The 9,817-nt window shown below is 53.3% G+C and overlaps 1 protein-coding gene across 1 annotated transcript in view; it reads left to right on the plus strand.

Moving 5' to 3' along the window:
* LOC100516527 (cytochrome c oxidase assembly factor 1 homolog) overlaps positions 1 to 9,817 on the plus strand; it is a 90,231-nt gene extending 80,414 nt beyond the window's left edge. The window contains exons 4-6 of the mRNA XM_021079234.1: positions 1,548 to 1,696; positions 8,725 to 8,801; positions 9,507 to 9,817. Of these exons, the coding sequence (XP_020934893.1) occupies positions 1,548 to 1,696; positions 8,725 to 8,801; positions 9,507 to 9,594 (314 nt within the window). The 3' untranslated portion in view covers positions 9,595 to 9,817. The remainder of the gene's footprint in view (positions 1 to 1,547; positions 1,697 to 8,724; positions 8,802 to 9,506) is intronic.

The raw sequence follows: 9,817 nt of genomic DNA on the forward strand, positions 1-9,817 counted from the left end.
GCAAGAGCGGAGAGTAAAAGCAGAGCCCAGGCTGGCAAAATCCTGACAGATGCGCTTCCAGCCCCACTGCACCCAAATTTGAATTTGTAAAGACAGGCCACAATGGCCGAGGCGTTTAAGGACATTTCAGTGTTATTGGTTGCGAAGCAGCCGCAGTTCCCCCCCGCTCCCCCCCCCCCCCCCCCCCGCACTGACTTTCTTTGAAGATCCTTCGTGCCCGCCCAGCGTGGCTCCTCACCCTGACTCCCGGCAGTTCTACTCCCAGCACCATGTGCGGGTCACCAGCAGCCAGGCACACAGCCACGGCCCCTCCACCCTTCTCCCCACCTTCCGTCAGGGCTGGCCCAGAGCTCCCCGAGGCGCCGAGATGGACCTTCCCAGGAGAGTTCAGGCCCAGCAGCTTGGCACCCCTCCCCTCTGCCGGGGGCGGCGGGCTGGAATGGGTGGGCCTGCGGGTCAGGGGCCTGTCAGCCTTGCTCCCCTAGGAGGCTGGGGCAGCCGAGAGGGACCGTCCAGTGGGCTCTGCCACCAGCGGTCTGGGCTGAAGCCCAGCCTCAGCGCTTGACTGGCTGTGTCACCTTCCCGGGCCCTGTCATCTCATCCCTGTGACGAGGGGTGATATTAGTGCCTTAGTCAGACTTCGCAGCGTGCAGGGCCCAGAGGTGATGAAAGGTCTGGACCCAGCCTCTCCTCCCTTTTCTGTCGTGGCTGGCACCTCATTCATGCCTGCAGCACCCACCCCTTCCCCACAGCCCCTCTTCTGGGAAGCGGGGGTGGGGGGGGCCATTCTCCTTGGCCCTCCCGTCGTGAGGTCAGGCCTCCTGCAGAGGCAAGTGTTCTTTGCTGCCCAGCAGAAAATCCCCTCCCTGGGAGGCCGACCTTCCTTTGCTTTCTCCCTGGGCAGCTGGTCCTGCTCTCGCTGTCAGGGAGGTGTGTCCTGGGGTTCCTGGGATAGTCTTTGAGCCGAGAAGGACCCCCAAGGCCCAGAACAGTTGACAAGCTTTAGCTCCATGAAATGTTGGCATAAATCTGTGAGCTTGACCAGTCAGCATTGCCATGTCCTGTGGCTTGGCCCGAGGGCTTTGTAGTGGTTGCTGTTGTGGTCTCCCTGTTTTATTCTGGTTTATCAGGACTTTCCTCTCAGCGGGAGGAGCACTGTTCAGAAGTTGAGTCATAGGTTATGGTCCCAGCTCTGCCTGGATGAGTCCTGTCACTTTGCGCAAGTCAGGGAATCAGAGGACTTAAAGGAAAGTTAGAGAAGATGCGATCAAACCCCTTAGATGAAAAACTGAGGCAGCGAATGAGGTGAGGAGACAGAGGCACAGGATGCCTTGGCCTGGGTCATCTGCCGTATCCCCAAAAGCTGACGTCCTATGCTTTGGTTTGTAATATGACAGACGGTTCAGACGGGACAGTCCCTGATAATAATTCCACCCGCAAGCTTCACGTGTGTCTCTGTGTCCATGCTGAGCATGAATCGCATCGTCTCTGTATGGTCTACCTAAGTTCAGGAAAGAAAAAATGTAACCACTCTCTTTCCCATTTAGAAATGTTCTCTAGGGCTTCCTATTACCAGCTGGCACTGGAGCATCTGCACAGCCACGCTGAGGCCCTGGAAGCCCTGGGCACCCCTCTCAGCGTTCACTATCTCCAGCTTACCGACAAGTACAACTTTGAGGACATCGCCGATGCCCAGGTAATGCCCCCCGCCCCCGCCCCGTGGACCGCGGGCTGCATGCCTCCTGGGTTGAGGAAGGGCTGCCGTGACCTGGAAAGAGGCTTGGAAGAAGCCAGAGAGAGGTGCAGGATGGGAAAATCCACTATGCAAAACTGCCAGTAGGTGTGACGTAGCACCTTTTGAAAAGCATCGTGGATAAATAGATTTTCTGAGCATTTTCTTCCTTTCTCGGGGGTCGATGTGGCAGGGGAAGCCCCGTTTGGGCTCAGCTGGCCATCTTGAACTGGAGGTTGTAGAGAAATGATCACTGGTGGTTTCCCGCTGCTTCAGCGTTGAACTTGAAATACACCCACAGCCAGTCAGCACTCATTCACATAAACAACTCTTTCAACTCTGGTTTTAAAGCTTTTTTATTTACATGGTTTCCATGGAAGGCCAGTCCGTTTTTTTAAAGCTCTATCCTTATAACTCAACTGAATATGAAGCACATTTGTTCTTCTGTTTAACAAATATGTTTTGAGGTAGAGGAATGGTTCTAAGTTGTGTGGGGAATGCAGAGATGCAGAAAGCCTTCAGGGAGTTTATAGTTTAGAATTCCAGAATAAGACAGGGTGAAGCAAATGCTGTATTAGAGGCCCAGGAGGGAGTGGTTGGTGGGCTGGGAGGTTGTTGTGAGGACAAGGCGGGCCAGGCTGTGGAGCCTGTGTTCCCTGCCCGTGTGACCTCAGTGGAGGAGCAGCTGCTGTGGGAGGGTGTGGGCAGGGACCAGAGGGCTGTGACATCATCTTGCGAGGTGTATGCACTTGGTTCTGTGACCAGCTGAAGCCCTGAAGTATGTTGAGGACAAGAGTGAGCTGTTCTGACCTAGTTTATTTGTTATTGTTGTATTATTTTTTTAAATGGAAATAGTTTTATATGAGAGGTTTTTTTGTTTTTTTTTTTTCCCCTTTTCACAGCTGTACCTGTAGCAAATGGAAGTTTCTGGGCTTGGGGTTGAATCTGAGCTACAGCCACAGCAACACCAGATCCTTAACCCACGGAGCGAGGCCAGGGATCAGACCTGCCTCCTCACAGGGACTGTCGTGTCCTTATCCTGCTGAGCCACAATGGGAACTCCTATAGGAGATTTTTTTCTTAGCTGTAAAGGCAATTCATGCTCAGGTGTTCTGGTAAAAATATTTGATGGTTTTTAAAGGAAAAAATTTTTGAAGTATAGTTGATTTACAGTATTGGATTAGTTCTGAGTGTACCGCAGAGTAATTCAAGCGTTTGTTTTTGCAGATTATGTTCCATCACAGGTTGTTACAGGATATGGAATGTAGACCTCTCTGTCTATACAGTAAATCCTTGTTTATTTTTTATACAGTAGGGCGTATCCATTAATCCCAAACTCCTAATTTATCCCTTCCGCCTTCCCCTTTAGGAACCATGCGTTTGTTTTCTATGTGAGTCTCTTTCTGTTTTGTGGATAAATCCATCATCGTCTTTATTTTTATTTTGCTGCATGCCGCAGTGGCTTGATGTGGGATCTCCGTTCCCAGAGGGATCGAATCTAGGCCACAGCAGTGAAAGTCTTGAATTCTAACCACTAGACCACCAGGGAACGCCCTCATTTGTGTTACTTGTTTAGATTCCACATAGAGGTGACGTCACACAGGATTTGTTTTTCTCAGTCTGACTTGCTTTACGAAGCATGATGTTCTCTGCGTCCACCATGTTGCTGCAACTGGCAATATTTTATTCTTTTTAAACATATTTTTATTTTCTAACTTGTTCAAGTTTTACTGGAGTATGGTTAATTTACAAGGGTGTGGTAATTTCTGCTCTTTTTAACAGGTGAGTAATAGTCCGTTATATGTATGCATCATTACCTTCTTCAGCCACTTGCCTGTTGATGAGCGCTTGGGTATCTCTGTGTTTGGCTATTGTAGATTGTGCTGCTGGGAACATGGGGGTACATGTGTCTTTTTGAGTTTTCATTTTTTCCAGATATATACCCAGGAGTGGGATGGCTGGATCATATAGTAGCTCTATTTTCCATGCTGTTTTCCGTAGTGGCTGCACCAGTTTACATTCCCACCATCTGCGTAAGAAGGTTCCCTTTTCTCCACACCTTCTCCAGCATTTCTTATTTATAGATTTTTTTTGATACTAGCCTTTCTGACTGGTGTGAGGAGATACCTCATTTTGGTTTGGATTTGTGTTTCTCTAATAAGTCGCAGTATTGAACAGCTTTTCTTATGCTTTGTTGGCCATCTGTATGACTTAGGTCCTTTGCCCAATTTTTGATTGGGTTCTTTGTTTTTTCGCTACTGAGTTGTATAAGCTGTATGTTTTGGAAATTAACCCGTTAGATGCATCATTTGCAAATATTTTCTCCCTTTCTGTAGATTGTCTTTTCACATAGTTGATGGTTTCCTTTGCTGAGAGTGAGCTTTTACGTTCGCTTAGGTCCAGTTTGTTTTTGCTTTTCTTTCCTTTGCCTTGGAAGACTGAGAAAGCTGAAAGCCTGCCTGCTATATTCAGGAACAAAACAAGGATGCCCACTCCTCACCACTTGCATTGGAAGTCTCTTCCACAGCAGTCAGACAAAAATAAAAGTGTATAAATTGGAAGAGAAGAGGTAAAACTCACTGTTGGCAGATGACCTGAGACTGTATATAGTGAACCCTCTCTTTCAATTCTAAATGATAGTCTTGCTGGGTAGAGTATCCTGGGTTGTAGGTTTTTCCCTTTCAGGACGTTGAATATATCATGCCATTCCCTTTGGGCTTGCGAAGTTTCTTGCAGAGAAATCAGCTGGTAGTTTTATGGGGGTTCCCTTGTAATTGACTTTTTTTTGTCTCTTGTTGCCTTTGGACTCTGCTCTTTAACTCTTGCAGTTTTAATTATGATCTGTCTCACTGTGAGTCTGTTTAGAGTCATCTTGTTGGGGACCCTCAGCGCTTCCTGTACTGGATATGTTTCCTTCTTTAGGTTTGGGAAGTTTTAGCCATAATTTCTTTATTTTTGTTCCCCTTCTCTCTTCTTCTGGAACCGTATTATACATAGGTTGGTACATTTTATATTATCCCATAGACTTTTTTTTTTTTTAATTTGATTTTCTGTTTGAGTTCTGATTGGGTGAATTCTATGCCTCAGAACACTTTCATTCTTCTGTGTCATCTGATCCGTTATTCACTGCTTCTAGATTGCTTCTGATCTTGCCAATTGAATTATCTATTTTTGATTGGTTCATCTTTATAGTTTCTCATTCCTAGTTACGGTTTGCATTTCTATTGACAATGCTTCTTAATTCAGTTAGCATTTTCATTACCACCTTTTTGAACTCAGGCTCTGGTAGATTGGTGAGCTCTGTGTCCTTATTTGTTCTTGGTCTTTTTTTTAAGGGACTTTTTTTATTGCTCCATTTATTGCATTCAGAGTTGTACAGTGATCGTCACAATGCAGTTGCATAGGACTTAAATCTCGAGGTCTAGTTTCTCTGCCTTTTCATTTTACGTAACTTTCTCTGTCACTATGAATTTAGAAGGAACAGTTCTCTACTCTGGTCCTAGAGGGGTATTTTTATGTGAGAATGTTCCTACGTAGACTGCGTATGTGTCCAGCATGTTTGGTGCGAGGGCTGGTATTGGTACGGATGCCAGCCATACCTTTCCTCAGGCTGTGCTGGCTGTTATCCCCTTGACAGGAAGTAGAGACGGTGCTGTAGTGTCTGGAGCCTGTGCGGGATCTGAGGCTGGGCTGCTTCTACTCGGTGCCTTTGGGGGCCTTGTCAGGGTTGGGGCCTCCTCCCCAGTTGCTGGAGTTGGAGCCCTGAGGCTCAGGTTTGATTAGGCTGTTGCCCTCCAGTGCCCTCGAGTGCCCCTGCCCCGAAGGAGGTGCTTGCTAAAGCAAGCAAGGCCCGTGCGGTCACAGAGGACCTGTGTGGCCCTGTGAGTATCCACGTCTCTGCTCAGAAGCTGCCTGGAGTCACGTCTCTTCGCCTGTTACGTCCCAGGTCTGGTGCAGGCCATGGTGTGGGCTAGGCTGGGCTGAGGTTTGGTGCCTGCACTTCCACCAGGGGTCTGGGCTGCCTCTTTGGTAGACCTCTCCCAGGACCTTTCAGCTGTGTGGTGTGGAGTGGGCAGGACCAGGGTGCTCCTGGGCACTGCGCCACCCAGACGACACCCCAGGCCCAACGGGCTGTCTCTGCAAAGGTAGAAGGAGTCTTTTCCCAGGCCCTGGTTGGCCCAGATCTCGCGCTGTGGGGAGGAGCTGGGATGTCGCCCCACCTGGACTGGGGGGTGTGGGAGGAGCAGCCGCCGCTTCTCGGCGCTTGCTGCCCTGCTTGCTGGCAAGCCAGCACCCACATGCTCCTCACGGGTAGAGGGTCTAGGCTCCTCCAGACCTTCCGTCTGTCCCCACGGTTTTCCCAACAGCCATGGGGGCTTGCCGCCTCTGCACAGGACCCCAGGCCTGGGGTACAGGCTGTGGCTCGACCTGCTCGCCCCCCAGGCTGGGTCCTCCCGTGTAGACCTTACCTTTCAGATCCTTCTCAGGGGTGCGGGCCCCAAACTGCTGCCTCTTTTCCGCCCTGCCTGGTTACGTGCAGATCGTGCTTGCAGCTTTGGTTGCATAGGAGTTCTTCCCGTTAGTTTCTCATGAGCACGGTTCCTCAAGCAGAGGTGTCTTTGCTGTGTTTGTCGGGGGTGGTAAGATCCGTGGCCTCCTACTCTGTCTGATGGGCGCCTGATCCAGTTGTCAAAGCAGGTAGATGGAGGCAGATTGGCGGTACCCAAGGACTGGGTACAGGGAGCTGCCTTTAGGAGGGTGGTGTGGCATGCAGGTGTGCAGCGCTAAGAGCGTGAACCGGAGCTGTGGCCTGGAGAAGTGGGAGGTGGATGTGAAGGCTGTGGGGGCAGCCAGGTGCTAGGACTTGGTTAAGTGTCGCATCAGGGCGAAGTAGGTCACAGGTGACGCCCTGCCACCTAACATGGGTGAGTGGGAAGACAGGAGAGCCACCATGTGAGAGGGACTCGGGAGGAGGAAGGGGAAGGCCTGGGCACACATGCCTGTTCTGTGCCACGTGGCTTATGTGTATTGTCACCAAATCCTTCAGACCCTTGGTGTGGCTCCTTGCTTCCCCAGCTCTGCTCACCTGGCTGGACCCCTGCAAGCACAGGAGCTCAGGCAGGCCAGGGATCAGGTCCAGCTGCTCCCTGGGTCTCCGAGCACAGAGAGGGCCTGGTTTTGGTGCTCAGCACCCTGTGGGTGCCTCTGCGGAGCTGGCGCGGCCGCACCAGTTCCCTGACCTGGTGCTTTTGGGGGAGAGCCTCCACGAGTCCAGGTTTCCCTGTGGCTGGTCTCCAGGCACATCCAGTGACGCTGAGGGGGCTTCCTCCTGGGTGTCCCTGCAGCCCGGGCCTTTGGCTCAGGTGCTGGGTCTGGCCCCTGCTGCCACCAGACGCCGTGATGCACAGGGATGGCCGTTCAAGGCCTGCCTTGCGCTCAGGTTTCTGGAGGCGCTGGCGATCTGTCGGCGGGGTGCTTGACTTACCTCCTCCGTGACGCTCTAGGCACCAGGATGCCTGGGCACAACCCACGCCCTCAGTGCCCAGGGCCGCCTCTTGGTGGTTTCTCTGGGGTCTTGTCCCGGGGTGAGACGCCTGCCTTGTTGATGGGTTGTCCTTCTGAGGGCTTCTCCCCCCCGAGCGTGTGCGACGTGGTCCCCAGGCACCACCACGCCAGCTCGTCGTCGTCGCTCCTGCTTTATCCTCTGGCCTGACAGGTGCCCCAGTGGCCCAGGGTCAGGCCCGGAGCCTCCGTGTCTGCGCATCCTCGGGATCTGCCGCCTGTCTGCGTGCGCCTGTGCTCTGTCGCTTGTTTCCGTAACCCCGAGACGTGCCTTAGCTCGATTCCACAAAGGGAACCCTGCAGCCTTGCTTTGGCCGGACTGGCCGGCCGACGGCTTGTCCCCATGGGGTCTGGGGCCACCGTCCCAAAGCCAGGGTCATCTTGAGGTGTTTGAACAGATGAAAGAGAATTTTGGAAAACGGATGTGTGTCAGAGCAGCCCCTTCTCTTGGTGGCAGCGTGTCACGGGTGGGCCACCTCTTAGCCACGACCGGCTTCCTTGTGAGCACGTCACGTCCCCTTCAGGGGCTCACATGGTCTTTCCTCGTCACCGAGGAACCAAGGACATTGCTGAGAAGTTACATCAGCGCACACCTACCAGCTGCTCGGGGGCTCGCAGTCCACTCCCGGGCTGGGGACACGGCAGACCGGGCTGCAGCCCCGCAGGGGGGCCCGACCGCGGCTCCGATGATGAAGAACCAGCCCAGGCCTCGCCTCCTCCTGCCCGCACGAGCCTGCGCAGCCTTTCCCGAAAGCCTGTTCCCTATCGTCCACGACTGGTTTGCTGGCAGTAGCTCCCCATTTTAAACAGTGGGCTTCCTTGTTTTGTTTTTTTTTCTGTCATATTATGAAAAGTTTCAAACCTAAGAGATCAAAGAATTTATGCCGTGGAACCGACAGAGCTGCTGTCTGGGATTTGCCCTGAAAGACACACACCCGAGAGCCCGGCCCGGCGCGTGTGAGCAGGGGCACGCACCTGTGCGGCCCAGGCCCTCGCTGTGGACCCTTCCCAGTCGGTCCTCTCACGGCCTCGGCCCCGGCAGAGGCGGCCCCGTCTCCGACATCGGCCCAGCCGAGGGTGGCCTCTTGTGAGATGTGCAGTCGCGCATCGATGTTCTCCTGGGCGAGGTGCTTTCTCGCCACATCGTTTTTGTCCTTCATGGTGCGTGTGCGGCAGGAGCTTGTTCTCCACCTGTGGGTTTTAACCTGATCCTTGCACGTAGTCAGAGCATCGAGTTTGGCACATCAGGTCTCCTTGCCAAACGGGACTGCCGGCGACCTCACTGAGCCCTCGGAAGAGGGGCCTCTGGAGGGAGCCAGACAGAAAATGTGGTGCGTCCTCCAGCTCGGCCCCAGTTAGACGACGGGTTCGGTGGGCATCGCTGGCTCTGAGGTCCTCTCTCCACTTAACGCTCTGGTTTCTCTCCGCAGCTGAGGATTCCGGTCTCTGGACCCAAGTCGGAGGGCCACCTCTACGTCAGCTCGTCCAGAGAGGGCCCCTTTAGGAGGTACCCGGGAAGGCGGCGGGCACGGGGGGGGAGGGGGAGGGCTCCTGATGGAGGCTGCGTCTTCCTCGTAGTCACTGGGCCGCGGTGGTAAGGGTGAGTTTCTCAAGCTCGAGACGTCGCAGCCTGGGTTCAGTGCTTTGGCTCTTAGCTCGGCCCAGACATTTTGTCCAGGGCAGTGCCGTCGTCTCTCCCGTGCTGTTGGATTTGGAGAAGCTGACGGTGGGGGGTCCAGTTAAAGCACTGCTGCCTCCGTCGCGACAGGTGAAGAAAGGCAGGGCCTCCTGTTCCAGGATTATTCATCGCATTCTCTGCATCAGCTCTCCACCCCGTTCATTGGCTTTTCTTGTCTGGTTGCCAGTAGCTCTCTCAGAGATGGTTGCTGTTGAGCCAGGATGGGTTTTAATTCCCGAGGACACGAGGAGAAGGCAGCCCCCCGCACTCGCTGACCCTGAGCCCGGGATTAGTGAGGAGCCGAAGGTCGAGGGGAATGAGGCGGCTGGGCGTTGCTCAGCCCACCTTCGCGGTGGTGCTGGTTAGGCGATGAGAGCCCAGGATGAAGGGGTGTGACGTTGTTAGCATGGCGCTACCATAAAACATTGTTTAAAAAATTTAGGACACTCGTCCAAACAACTGTTTTTTTAGTTCTTGACCATGTCATTTGCCTCAACGTTTCACTGATGACAGACTGCCTTCCGCTTCTCTCAGGTGGAACCTTCAGGAGGTCTTCTTGGAGCTCAGGGATGGGCACCGGATTCCCGTGTTCAAGCCCAGCGGGGAGGGGCCCGCGAGGTGAGAGGGGCGTGGAGGAGGTCGAGGCCGGCCGCCCTGGAACCGGGCCCCGTCGCCACGGGCCTGCGCCTGTCGGCCCGTGGTGACCTCCGTGCCATTCTGCTTTGACCACAGTGAACCCGCTCGTGCTTTTTAATTTAATCCTAAACCTGCTGTAACATCCAAAGTCACCTGGAAGTTCTCTGTATAGCCCAAAATAAAAGGAACCGGTTATCAGTGATGTTTGC

Source organism: Sus scrofa, chromosome 18 (assembly GCF_000003025.6).
Source record: "Sus scrofa isolate TJ Tabasco breed Duroc chromosome 18, Sscrofa11.1, whole genome shotgun sequence".
Classification (NCBI taxonomy): domain Eukaryota; kingdom Metazoa; phylum Chordata; class Mammalia; order Artiodactyla; family Suidae; genus Sus; species Sus scrofa.